Raw genomic sequence first — 14,642 nt, forward strand, 5'->3', positions numbered from 1 at the left:
CTACATAAGGATTTTGCAGGCTAATGGTTTTATTGGTAAACAGCTGATGGTTCCTAGTGGTATTTTAACCCCTTAACTGGCGATGTCCAGTGAGCAAGACAACCGAGTGTACTTCAATATTTTGCATGTAAATTTTAATCTATCACAACAAACTATATATCATTGGAAAGGTCTAAAAATTTAGTTTTTTATTTCAAAACCAATAATGCAGGGACAGTAATTTATTAATTTGTGACTTTTAATTTGTAATTTGAGGATGCAGCAAACCGTTGACACCTAGTGGCCGTTGTTGGTAAAAAACACAAAAAGTGTAACACAAACCTCATTTTTTTTGTGTGATTATTTTATGTATAAAATATAAACTTTATTGCATTATTTGTATTTATTACAATAAATGTAAATTGCTATAAAAAAAATTTATTTAATATTTTTACATCCAGACACTAGGCTTCTAGACCAAAAAAAATAAGTGATATTAATTTGAAGATGTGCATCACCTTTTCACCTTCTCCCCCCAACTCAAAAAGGGCTGCACCAGTTGAGGGGTTAAAAGAAAACCAAACCATTAGAATTTGTATTTTTTTGTCACCAGGAAACTGACAAACAGATTCAATGTATGATTAAAAAAGTATATATGCTTGAAATATTATAAAGGCTATTTATTATTTATTTATATGCATATATCTATTATTTGACTGCGGAGGATGTAAAAGCTAAAATCAAAGCACGTAATTAGCCAGTTGTTAGTGACAGTGCGCGTTCCCGCAAGTGTCGGCGGCGCGCACGGGCAGTGGAGATGAACTCATGGTAGCGCAGCGCGCGGCTGCAGTACAGATGATGGCTCACCCCAAACACACAATGTCCGCGGATGTGGAGAGTCGTCGGAGAAGATCCACTGAGGGCTCAGGTTAAAATTATATTTACACCAGTAAAACTCATTTAACCTTTACTTACATTTGCTTTGATGGGGGCTGCGTTGATTTTATTTTTGTTTGCTTGTTTTTGGATTGTTTCGATGGGCGCCATCCTAAACTATTTTAAATGCATGCTAAACGTAATATCAATCAATCATTTTATTGGTAGTTGACAATGTGATTTTAGCAAAGGCCTAGAGTCTAAGTAGAAACTGTGATGAGTTTAAATTGTACCTGAACTTAGGAGATGTCGCACACCTGTGAAGAGAGATTGATTTATTTCACCTGTTCTTCTAGTTAGTTCCCTTACCAACAAGGTAAGTAGGGCTGCACGATATGTCGAAACCCAGTGGAAATATTACAATATTCAATTGTTTTAATACGTCAAAAGGTTATGAGGTAGCACACAAATGAGTGTTTGTGTGTGCTGACGCGTGAAAGATGATGCGTTTGTTATATAATTTTCAGTTTTAAACATATTACTAAGTTCAAATTGATTTTTACAAACGTAAAGGACTGTCCTATCGCATATCGTTTATCGCATCATTTAGCAAGTTATCACGTATCGCATTTTCTTCAATATCGTGAAGTCCTACAACACAACCATTATTCCTAAAGTAAGCACAAAAGACATAGGTTAACTTAATTCTTGTTTATTTAAACGCACTTTAATCTGTTTATTTAATCTGTCACCAATTTATGAAAAAAATATCCAGTTTAATTAAGCTATTTGACATTTACTTGAAAAGTTTTAGGGCATTTATTGACATTAAAATAAAATTTTTGGTTATTTTTGGAGATTATGTGATAGTTTTGGTTTCATTGTGGGTATAAGTTCAACTTTTAATTTATTTCAATATATTTATTTTTTATTGTACTCATGGCTTAATGAGTAAACTGGGCTTTTTGTGTTAAAATAATATGCAACATCTGCTTATTATTATTATTATTATTATTATTATTATTATTATTATTATTATTACTAGTGCTGGGCAAAGATTAATTGCGATTAATCACATTCAAAATAAAAGTGCATTTTTGCATAATATATTCATGTGTACTGTGTGCAAATATTATGTATATAATACATATATACACATCAGAAATGTTTTATTTATATATCAATTTTTTAAATATAGAAAATATACAAATAAATAAATAAATATGTTTTTAAAATACATACATGAATGTGTGTTTATTTATATATACATAAAAATGACACGTACTCCTATATTATGCTAAAAATTACTTTTATTTTGTATGTGATTAATCGTGATTCTTTGCCCAGTACATCATACTGTGTTTTATTTTTCTTATTACTATGGGTCTTTGTAAAATCTTATGGCATGATATGCATTCAGAATGTGATCAGACACAGTGTTTTCATGTGACGTGATCAGGAGTCTTGTGTTAGTTCTGCACTGGTTGGTTGGGTCTTGACCACAATCCTTAAATGACCATGCGAAACTTCTAAATCTAATGATATGAGTGTTTTGTATGTTTAGAGCCCATTTGGGACTATGACCCTAGGGGCCGCCGCTGTAGCTCCCAATGCGACCGACTGTGTGTGGCTGGTGCTTATCTTGAGATCCCGGATACCCCATCTCCCTGTACCTCACAGTATTTAGGACATTACACTCCAAAATGCCTTTCTGCCCACAGTAAGAATTTATCCTAGTCTATCCACTTTTGATGAGAACTTGCATGAGAAATGTTAAACCACATTTAACGCTATTAAAACCAATGTTGGGTTTGTCTACCTAATATTAAACCATCAAACATTTTTTTTTGTAGTGTATAGAAAGTTTTTTTATCTTTTCAGGGCATTCGCGGTGCCCTGATGACGTCTGGCAGGAAGCGAGCATCAGGACCACCATCCGAGCGGAAAACGAGGTGGAGGCGCACAAACTCGCCAACAACTACAAGGTGTGTCAATGTGACTGCTGATAAAATATTCCTCTCTGCATTAGCAGCCAGGGTTGCTCAAATAAGTTATTTGGTTGTTTGTATGGCAGTTTGGTTTCAGAAAATGGAAGAGTCATGTGACTGAGCGGCCCATCGAGGATCGATCAGATGTGGTTAAGGAACTTTATTCTGAGCTCAACTACATCAAACATCACACAGGTTAGGAAGAATCAATCGGAAAGTAAGATACAGTCTGCACAGAAAACATTAGGTATACGCATTATGTTTAAATACAATAAAGAGTTATACAGGGTTCCCACAGATCATGGAATTTTAAAAGGTCTATTAAAGACATTGAGGGGTGGTTATCCGGACAGGGATTATCTTAACACAGGACTAGGCCTTAGTTTAATTAGTAAATATAACTAGTTTTAACGAACATGCCTTACTAAAAACATTAGTTGTGTGCGGTCTGTTTGTTAGAAGGAGGCCCAGCAAGCAATAGCCGCCATTTCACTGTCAAGGTTAACTGTAGAACGGATATAAGTAATTTCTAGCCAAAATAAAATTGAATTTGGTTACATGTCGTTTTTGCCAAAATAACTTGCGGGATGATATTCCATCATGTAAGCAAAGTCAACAGTAATTACAAGTTGTTTGCTTTCATTTATTTTAATTTATTTTAGGGCTATAGTTAGACATCTATTCAATTTTTATTGACAGCCCAAATTTGGCCCTGTTAGACATCTTTTTAAACCAAAATTTCTGTATGTGTAAGTATGTGTCTTTCTGTTTTGCTTATAGGTTCACTGGTCACTTTTGGGAATGTAGTGTATGTGTTGCTATTTGGCTGGTGGCTCTCTTTATTTTATTTATTGGTCAGTCTAGTGATGTTTTGCTCCATTGCCGGGATCCCATATGGTATGTTCGATATATTTAAGGATTTATTGTTATAGTTTCATTATTACCCCATTTCAAGTTTGATGAATCTCATGCTGTGTAATAGGAAAACTATGCCTGCAGTTGTCAGGTTACTTCTTATGGCCGTTTGGAAAGGCATTGAGAAAGGTATGTTTTTTGAAGCACGTTTCATTTGAATCCCACAAGCCTAAATTCATTTCCAAATCGGTTATCTTCATGCCATAATTGATTTCGACTATACCATGAATCCATTTACAGAGAAGCTTATGTGAAATGTGACTTCATGGGTTATGAATCTTTCCTCCTGTTCTTTAGAGCATCAATATCTTGAGGAAATGTTGTATGAAATTCCCGCACTGCGAGGCCATTCCGGAGGAGGTGGATGAGGTTAAGGAGTCCTTGCGGGAGAAGGAGACTACGCCTTTGCTGCCCTCCGCTCCTGCCATCACCACAGAAATCCCTGTGACTGCTCTTCCTCCCACAAAGCGGATACGTTATTGGGTGAGGCCGCCAGTTTGAAAGAATTTTTACTAGATGCTTTTAGCAATTTTTGCTAATATTTTTATATTTTGCTTAAAGGCTTGTTGAAAAATCATATTTATGTGTGAACTGAATCTTTAAAGGTCCCATATTATGGTTTGGACACAAATGTGTGTGAACATAATCACCATACATAAAAAAGTGTACCCATTTTTCCATTTTTATCCTCCTTGAACCAGAGCAATCTCATTAGACAAGCCATTTAGATTCTCTTGTTAATGTGACATCACACTGATAAAGCCCCTAAGTTTATGTGTCGTATTCTTAGTGTCGGTTAAGCACTTATGTTTGGCTGGTGCTGGGATACCCGCTGCTGGTTGTGGTTCATTCCCTGGCCATCTTCATCTCCTGGATGATAGTTTTCACCATCCCTGTGGCAAAGATGAATGTCAGGACAGTGAGCACCATCTTGCTTATGCCACCCGAAGAGGTCATAGTTCACACAGTGAAAAAGGTGAGCACTGCACGTTTTGTACGTTTACGTTATCTGACACTGAGATTGGTTTATAGATCACTTTGCCATAAAACTGATGATTTGAAATTGGGTGTTTTTAAAAAGGGATACATACGAATTGTACAAGCTGAATGTCATTATAAATTAAACTGATGTGTGTGTTTCTCAATTGTTTGGATTGTCTTAACATCTCTCAAATTTATCTTTGGGTTATAATACAGAAACCATGACCTTAAAGGAATATTCAATTTTCTTAAAAGAAAAATCCAGATAATTTACTCACCACCATGTCATCCAAAATGTTGATGTCTTTCTTTGTTCAGTCCAGAAGAAATTATGTTTTTTGAGGAAAACATTGCAGGATTTTTCTCATTTTAATGGACTTTAATAGAGCCCAACATTTAATACTTAACTCAACACTTAACAGTTTTTTCAACGGAGTTTAAAAGGACTATAAACGATCCCAAACGAGGCATAAGGGTCTTATTTAGAAATACGATTGTCATTTTTGACAAGAAAAATAAAAAATATGTACTTTTAAACCACAACTTTTCGTGTAGGTCCGGTCCAGCGCGACCTAACGTAAATGCGTAGTGACGTAGGGAGGTCACGTGTTACATATATAAAACGCACATTTGCGGACCATTGTAAACAATAAACTGACACAAAGACATTAATTAGTATCAGTTGACATACAACAACGTAGGAACGGTCCTCTTTCAAGACGCTTGTAAACACTGGGGCGGAGTTTCGCGTTCGTCCTCTGTGACCTCTTGACGTGATGACGTATTGCGTGGGGTCAGCTGGCGCATCACGACCAGATCTACATGATGAGAAGTTGTGGTTTAAAAGTGTATATTTGTTATTTTTATTGTCAAAAATGACAATCGTTTCGCTAGATAAGACCCTTATGCCTCGTTTGGGATCATTTATAGTTCTTTGAAACTCCGTTGAAAAAAACTTTAAGTGTTGAGTTAAGTATTAAATGTTGGGGTCTATTAAAGTCCCTTTTCCTCAGAAAACATAATTTCTTCTCGACTGAACAAAGAAAGACATCAACATTTTGGATGACATGGTGGTGAGTAAATTATCTGGATTTTTATTTTAAGAAAATGGAGTAATCCTTTAAGCTTATTTGGTTTATAACTCTATTCTCAGACCATTTAGGTACAGATATGTATACATTTGGTACTTTTAAGGTGACCACTTTTGTATCTTTTTTTCTGAGAGAGTAGGTTTGACATTATATGCAAAGATTTTTGGGTTAATTTAATGTTTGATCTTCTCTTCTTTTTTTTTTAGCCACAAGGCTGTGAGACCAGAGTTTTGCTCTGTTGTTATAACGCTTTCAACTGGTATTACTACAAATACACTGTGGATGGAATCAATGTGTTTGCTGTCAGTATCCTTTATAACAGGCCCAATTTTTTACTAGTTGCCGATATACATTTCCAATATGAGAAATGGTTTGTAAATCTGTAAGCTTTATTCTAGAGTCAGATGTCTCAGGCTGGATATATAAGATAAAGGTACAGTATGTGATTTTAGTGGCATCTAGCGGAGGTTGCAACCAGCCTCCCTTTTGAATCGCAATGAGAAGCTACGGTAGCTGCCACAGAACTGAGACCACTTAGGGACAAAACGAGCTCTGTAGTTTTCCGTTTAGGGCTACTGTAGAAACATGGCGACGCAAAATGCCCACTTCCATGTAAGGGGACCCATGGTGTATTTAGATAAAAACAGCTCATTCTGAGGTAATAAAAACAATTCGGTTCATTATCTAAGGTCTTTATACACCACTGATAATATAGTTATGTATATTATATTGCATTTCTGTCAAGAGATTCTTCTTAATGTTACACAGTGCACCTTTAACCTAACAATTGTGTTTGTCCACTTTTTACCCAACCATGGTTTAAACCCAATCATTTATTTTCGAGATTAGCTGTATGTGTCTGTTAAACTCTTTAAAACCCTTCATTCAGACCTGCTGCCGTTGGTCGTCATCACTATGGTGATTGGCTATGTGGACAGAGAGAATATTTTTGTGAGCTCTGAAGTGAAGTTTGCCACATCCGTGAGCTCCATTATACCATTGTCTTACTACATCGGAATGGGGATAGCAAGGTAACGATAATAATCCATATTTTAAGCAATAATAGCTTGTTTGGGAAGTAATGTCGTTTTAGATGCACATTTAGCTTGCATCACCTATGGATACTTGAATATTATGTACTTCAAAGAAAAATGCATTATATTGTTTGGTTTGAAGATTTGTGGACAAAATGTTAAATGCTCTCCCAATTGTAGGTTGATTCGGATAAAAGCGTCTGCTAAATAAATAATTCTTGTCATTTAAATTGTTTTCAGACTCATGTTTGGGTTCAGTAATTGTACTTTAATGGCAATGAAAAGGTTGATAGTTGGTCATTAAAGGGAACATATCAAGAAAATCTGACTTTTTCCATGTTAATTGGGCCCCCAATACTTCTATCAATCTAGAAAATGTTAGTAACTTGGTTTTGGTAAACCATTCTCTGCAAGCAAGTGAAAAAAAATAGGTAATTGAAATTTGGCTCCCCTTGTGATGTCAGAAGGGGATCTTATTATAATAATACCACCCCTAAATCTGCACTATCCAACCACAACACTGCTATTTAGTGCAGAGATCAGCTTATTTGCTTTTAAAAGGACACCCAAAACAGCAAATTTTTGCTCACACCTACAAAGTGACAATTTTAACATGCTATAATAAATTATCTATATGGTATTTTGAGCTAAAACTTCACATACGTACTCTGAGGACAGCAAATATTTATTTGACAACTTGAGTCTTGTGAAACGTCCCCTTTAAAATGCCTTATTTTCACAATGTCATTTCAGACAAATTTGTCTTTCACTGCAAAACCCTCTAAGAGCATGCAAGCTTTTTTTTGGACAAGACATACTAAACAGTTGCAAAACCCCAAAATGCAACTAAAAACATTGCATATGATCAATTCAGAATTCAAAAGATAAAAATGAAGAAACTGATCCACACACTAGGGGGTGCTAGATTTTATGTAGTTATTTACATTGATCGTGATAATTTTGTACCTTTGTATCACAATATAAAAAATTTTAATACTACCGTGTCGTCTTTAGTATTTCAGCACAGAGTAACTTCGCCGTGGGAGCGGTTGTAAACGCCACGTTCGGCTCGATCACAGAGATGGCTTTTTACATAACGGCTTTGCTGCAGGGCCAGCGTGCAGGCAGCAAATGTTACGCTGAGATTGTGAAATCTGCTCTCACCGGCACCTTGCTGGGCTGCATCCTCTTCATACCTGTGAGCGCAACCGTGTGTGTGTGTGTGTGTGTGTGTGTGTGTTACACGTGACATGTCTGTTAAAAGTCCCAAACATGATAAAATGAACCTAACCTCAGTTATATTCTCTCTTTATTTATTTTGCCTGTGATCGGTGAGTGCTTTTTAGGGGATCTGTATGATCATCGGTGGGTGTAAGCACAGAGAACAGAGATTTAACAGCAGGTCGGCCGGCGTCAGCTCAGCTCTGCTCTTCATTTCTGTGGGAGGTAAGAAGGTTTGATATTCACCCATAATTCTGTCATCATTTACTCAAAAACTAAAGTTTTTCCTTCCTATGTCCGATTACAGGCGTTTTTGCCCCCACGCTGTTTTCAAAGGCTTATGGAAACTTTATATGTGAAGGCTGCAGCAACTCTCCTAACAACACCAATAAGCCTTTCATATGCAACAATTGCCATTATGATCTGGTATGTTGAAACGAGATATTTTTAAGTATTTATGGATTGATTCAAATCACAATAATTGAATTGTGCACGTCCACACTGTCAAAATATGGCCAAAATATGTACCCCAGCTGTCACTGGGACCTGTACCCTTTCAAAACACATGCACTTTGCAACTAAAGATTTCAAATTGATACTTCAAAGATGCATATAGGTATCTCAAATGTATACATATCTGTACCTAATGATGCATATTAGGATCTTTTAAAAAGGTACAGCCCCAGTGACCATTTTTCTAACAGTGTACAATTTGATTTTCCACAGAGTGAAAACAATCGACCTCTTTTCTTGAGCCATATCGAGTGAGTAATAAAAAAAACAAACGTGAAAATGTTTAAAAGCAAACTTTTTTAAGCAAATAAAGTGCTGTGTGTTTTTTAGGCCTTTAGTTTACACCGTGTCTGTCCTGTTACCTGCGGCATATCTCATCGGTCTGATCTTCACCTTGAAAACTCATTCGCACATTTATGACATCCACATCAGCGATGACCATTGTCATGGTGTGTGTTTGCGAGAGTTTCATTTTTAGACATTATGCATGTATTGTTAAACACATAAAAGATGCAGATTCGATGCTTTGGATTTTCTGTTTGTGTGTCAGTAATAAGCGATCACGGTGCGGTGGTCCATTGGTCTAGAATGAGAGCTCTGGTCGTCCTCATACTGGCTACAGTGATGATGTCAGCTTGTGCCGATCTCACCACTGAGAACATCAAACCCATCATTTCAAACTCCAGTGTCTCGCAGGTACTAAATCGTATATATTCGCACATTGCATGTACTATCCTGAACATTATATCACCTTCGTATACACTCTTCATATACAACCGTTTACTTCATTTTGTCTTGTCCAAAGAATTAGATTTTTTTTAAGTGGAGGTTTTTGCCAAAAAAGCATGCATGCACTAAAGCCGCCTTTCCACTGCACACGACATACGGAAACGACAGTCGGAGTTCTCCCCCTAGTGGCAGTCGTAATGAAGTTTCAGTTTAATCGTATATGGGAAGAGAAGCTCATTCCAGTGCAAAAGGCTTAATTCTTATGTTTACCATGGTGGAATAAATAAATGAACGCAAATAAATAAAAACAATAAACAGCTATGCATATATGACAAAGATTGCCAATATTTTTTGGAGAGAACATATAAAGACAAGATTAAAATAATAACGTACACAAATTAAATTAATAATGTATCACTTATCAGTAATCAAGTGTTTTTTTTAAGGAATCAAGTGTTTATAATAAAGTTAAACCAAAAGGATGAATCATTTTCACCTCACACACAGTTTGTGATTGGAATACAATGAAATACATAACTTCTGGTCGGCATATCGCATGCGGTTTAGTCGCACAAGTTTAAATTTTTTTACCGATCCAACGCTCAAAACGGATCCGATATTTGCGCATCCGCAGATGGTCGGCACCTCACGCAACCCCTTTGCGACTCCACATAGGAAATTAATGACTTCCGGTTTATCGGCCGTCGTTTGTCATGTGCTGTGGAAAGGCGGCTTAAGAGGGTTTTGCAGCAAAAGACAGTCAAATTTATTAAAGGTGCAATTTGTAAGATATTTGCAGTGAAATGTCCAAAAACCACTAGGCCAGTGTTATATATTTTGTCCAGCTGATTACTATCAATATCTGTAATGTTTTCAACTACTTGTAAATCATGAGAAAATTTCCATTCAAAACATTGACACGGGGCAGTGCAGTCTCCTGTCAATGACGTTAATATCCATGTGACCCTTTGTCACCGCCTTTACTGACGTAAACGACATGACAACAGTGGTCGAGCTCGAACAAATAAAATGGCGGCCAAGGAATCAGCTGGAGCACAAATTTAGTGAAAATAAACGTATATTTTCACTTTTTAAGCATTTTAATTGCATTTCTAGCGAGAAATTAGTATTGTAGTTTTCAAATATGTGATTAGTTATCACAAAGGCGCTCTCTGTTTATATTTCAAACACGCTGCCTTTGAAGTGCGTCGGAAAGCCTTTCTCTGAGCGGCCTTCAGGCCTCCGAGGCCGAAGTCATTTCCTCATGAGGCAGCGAGGCAACAAGTCCTCACTGCCTTGACTTTTCGGACGCAGTGAGCCAGTGTTGTGGACAAATGCGGAACTATGCGATAGCGCCTGTCGGGCTACGCGCTTGCTTATGAACTTATGGATATCTCTGTACCGTCTGCCGCTGGTTGTGTCAGCTCCTGTAAGCGTACGGGCCAATCAAACGACCCAAGAAGAGTTTGGAACAAAACGAGGGAGGATCAATTTGTTGCATTATCTGGATGGAGAGAGCTTCACCACAACATTTAACTAGACCGAGATTCTGATCCTGCTTGTGTTTTACGCGATGGGTGAGTTGTTTTGATTCGTAACCCTTCAAAAAACGTATGCTATTATATTGATCACAACATTAGTGTGTAGATTGTAATCAGCGCGTCTTCCCGCGGACGATATGCACATCAAAAGGTATTGTACAGCAATATAAATGGTCATTTTAAGACACTTCACAATAAGATTTGTACTGTCAATACATTATGTCAAAAATCATTGTAGATTGTAAGTTGAAAACTTAATTCTGTGCTGTGTTTACCATCGAATTTGGACTAATACTGTAATATCAATATGACTAACAATTTCGTTTTGAACATCACATATAAACTTACATAATGAAATAAACGATGTCATCAAACGCAACATTTATAAGACTTGATTACCTTACGTGATTTCTTGTTCGCGTCTGATTGATGGCCATCAGTGGTTGAGTTAAAGACTACAAATCCCATAATTCCACGCTGCTTCAGAGCGTCAGTAAACAACATCATTGTTATTGTTTGATCTGGCGCCATCTAGCGGCGAAAATTATACAAACTGCATCTTTAAGTACCAGAGAAATGACTAAAGTGAAAATAACTCATTTTAATTACTGACTAATAACCTTTTCATCGCCATTAATGTGAAATTACTGAACCTAAATACGAGCCTGATTAAAAAAATGCTTATTTACAGGGAAACATGTCAGATACTTCATATCTAAACCTAAGCTGGGTTGATGTTATGCAACCATAGGTTGAACCCAGCAACATTTTTAAGATGTATTTACACCTATACATCTCTCATGAGACATTATTTTAGATTTATTTAGATTTCACCTAAAATCTAAGATGTGCGTTATCTTTTTGCAGTATTTTATTGGAGTTACCGTCCTAGCCATGGTTCCTGAGCTTCCTGAGATTGTCAATGGGATCCAGTTTGCTCTTCAGAACAACATCAGTCTCAGGTTAAAAACTATTTAATGTTAAAACTGCATTAAAGGGCACCTATGGTCCGATTCACGATTTTACATTTCCTTTGGTGTGTAAGTGTGTGTTAGTACATGTTAAAGAATAATTTCGGTATTTTACACTTTGAGTCTCATTTCTGGTTTGTTTTGGATGAACTACAGTGATGGACACTGAAATTTTGACAATGGGTCGTGTCTTGACTTTTTGACTTGTTTAGAAACTCTTGGCTGCTTCAGAATGGAAATTAATGACCATGCACAAACATGTCACTTAACGTTCATTTTCAAAACTGTGCTACTCACCGAGTGGTTTGTGGTGTTCGTTGATGATTAAAAACAAGTTGTGTAGCGAAATACAGTTTCTGTCATGTTTTATTTGGCATTTAGTAAAATTCCATCGACTTCTCTTGGAAGACTCATTGCTCGCTGATATATCACTCTGCCGCCGGGAAACAGAAAAGGGTCTTTTTACATGTGGTTGTAGTTTTTTCGCTCGGTTTCTCTCAGAAGAAATTTTTCCCATATTTGATGGCTCAGTGACCAGCTTTTGGTTTGAAGTTGAGCTCGATTGTGACTGTCTATACGCTAGACACCGAGCTTACTTGTATGGCAAAGTGTTTGTCGCCATCAAGTGGTCAGGAGTGTGCTAACGCTTCAGACTCCTATATAGAGCGGAAGTATATACGCGGTTGTGAGGTATCTGAAAAAATAGTTCCACTATAGCAAATAACACGGATTAAAATCATACATTGCACCAATATATTTGTTTTTAATCAACAAACACCACGAACCACTCGGTGAGTAGTACAGTTTTGAAAATGAACGTTAAGTGTTGTTTTAATGACATGTTTGTGCATGGTCATTGACTTCCATTCTGAAGCAGTCAAGAGACGCTTCTAAACGAGTCAAAAACTCAAGACACGACCCATTGTCAAAATGTCTGTGTCCATCACTGTAGTTCATCCAAAACAAACCAGAAATGAGACTCAAAGTGTTAAAGACCGGAATTTTCCTTTAACGATATGCAAAAAGTACAAACCCCAAGGTAAACGATGACGTGAGTTATCGTCTCCAATGTAAATCTCTTTTCTTGGACTACAACAAACACATGGATTGTAGGCAACAGTTCACTTCCTGGGATTGGTGATTTAGACAAGACCGACATTATCATAATTCCTCCCGCTTCGGACTCAGCCTGTAAGTTAACTCCTGTTAGAATTGCATTGTGACTGAATCTTTCAAACATGGTAACAAGCGTTACATTTCTGGCTGACATTGGATGTATTCAGGCCAATCACAATGTACAGATTAGCTGGCCAATCAAAAACACAGAGCTTTTCAAATCCGTGCATTTTAGGAAGAGAGTGAAATCTGGAGTTACAAAAATGTACTTTATGCTGAAAATAATGTGTTTTTGAACCATAAACCACGCAAACACATTGTATTACACCACATACACAAAATAACGTTGTTTTAGCAATGAAATAGGTGCTCTTTAACATACATCACTGTTTCTAATGTGCAATCTCTGTCTATAATGTTGTTGTTGTTTTTTGTTATCTAGTCTGGAAGTGGGAAGTTGTATTGCGGTTCAAGTGTGCATGCTGCAAATACCATTATTGATCTTGTTCAATGCTTTTTTTGTAAGTAAAACTTAATATTTGAACATCAAATGCTTATGCATGGTTCAGATTATGCCTGATATCATTGTTTCTTTCCTCAAGGATGTTGGATTTGTCCTCATATTCAGTGATTTACACCTGTGGGCGAGCATCTTCAGCGTTATCTTGGTCAACTACATATTTATGGATGGAAAGTGTGACTACTTCCAGGGTAGGTCTTATTAGTACTGTTTTTAAAGTATAGTGATAAAAGAAACCAGGACATTATGGGTGAGTAAATCCTAATGAATTTGCATGTTGTTGCTCCTTGTACACAACAATACTTGCGTATTATTGAAGAGCTCAGATGCAAAGCCACTAAATACCACCCCCATCAAAAATGAGAACGATTATACGTTCATCAAATACTTTAGCTTCAAATCTGTTTAATCCCGGCCTCAGGCCATTCAGAAAATCAGTTTGCTGGCAGAATCCTTTAAATACCACAATGATTTTTTTACGCAGTGCCCAGATAAAAAAAATCCCTGGTTTACGGAATAAATTAATATTCCGTAAACAGTTAATAGTTTGTCTTTTTCTTTGCATGTACTTAGAGGGTTTTGCAGAAAAAGAGTCAAATTTGTTAAATACCAGTGAAATGACTAAAGTGACATTTGTGAAAACAAGGCATTTCAATATCTGACTAATAACCTTTTCATTTGCTATTAAAGTGAAATTATTGAACCTAAACATAAGAGCCTGATGCGCATCTACAAGAAAACATGTCAGACGCACTTAGAGGGTTTTGCATCTATAATAGTATACTTTTGCTTTGAAAACCTTTGTGTCATCCTGTCTAAAATGTTTTTTATGTCCTTGTACAGGCACGGCTCTGGTGGTTGTTTACCTCATTCTCCTGGCCTTGTACTTTTTTGCACCTGCTCCCCTCGGCTGCTGAGAAATGAGTTTTTCCTATTTTATTGTTGTTGTTATGTCTCTAATTCGTACTTGTGTACATGTTTGTCTTACAACATTGTTTTTCCAGCACATTAAATGCTCTTATATGTAATCCTGATTACATTGGAGCTAGAAGTAATTTCACTATATGTATAAAACATTTTTTACTGACATACAAAAAAAAAAAAAATGGATGTATACTAATAAAACTTTTGTATCCCTTTCATAATTCTTTCTTGATGTTGAGAAAC

General features: G+C 36.6%; 1 protein-coding gene across 1 annotated transcript; it reads left to right on the forward strand.

Annotated features, from left to right (window-relative positions):
- Positions 1–786: 786 nt before the first annotated feature.
- Positions 787–14,611, forward strand: cax1 (cation/H+ exchanger protein 1). Its single transcript, XM_065289691.2, has 20 exons — positions 787–907; positions 2,420–2,575; positions 2,737–2,840; positions 2,930–3,038; positions 3,624–3,740; positions 3,826–3,887; positions 4,056–4,241; positions 4,549–4,734; positions 6,037–6,136; positions 6,720–6,861; positions 7,879–8,062; positions 8,211–8,310; positions 8,393–8,511; positions 8,812–8,849; positions 8,929–9,047; positions 9,149–9,294; positions 11,736–11,830; positions 13,398–13,476; positions 13,558–13,666; positions 14,319–14,611. The coding sequence occupies exons 1-20, from the start codon at positions 805–807 to the stop codon at positions 14,390–14,392; spliced, it is 2,328 nt and encodes a 775-aa protein (XP_065145763.1). The 5' UTR covers positions 787–804; the 3' UTR covers positions 14,393–14,611.
- Positions 14,612–14,642: the final 31 nt, after the last annotated feature.

Source organism: Paramisgurnus dabryanus, chromosome 1 (genome assembly GCF_030506205.2).
Source record: "Paramisgurnus dabryanus chromosome 1, PD_genome_1.1, whole genome shotgun sequence".
NCBI lineage: Eukaryota > Metazoa > Chordata > Actinopteri > Cypriniformes > Cobitidae > Paramisgurnus > Paramisgurnus dabryanus.

Bases quoted from the DNA above. Each gene is read 5' to 3' on its own strand.
- cax1 (XM_065289691.2), top strand. From the start codon at position 805: ATGGTAGCGCAGCGCGCGGCTGCAGTACAGATGATGGCTCACCCCAAA. The intron at 2,576-2,736 runs GTAAGAATTTAT...TTATCTTTTCAG, and splicing joins AAAATGCCTTTCTGCCCACA to GGCATTCGCGGTGCCCTGAT. The intron at 3,741-3,825 runs GTATGTTCGATA...GCTGTGTAATAG, and splicing joins CATTGCCGGGATCCCATATG to GAAAACTATGCCTGCAGTTG.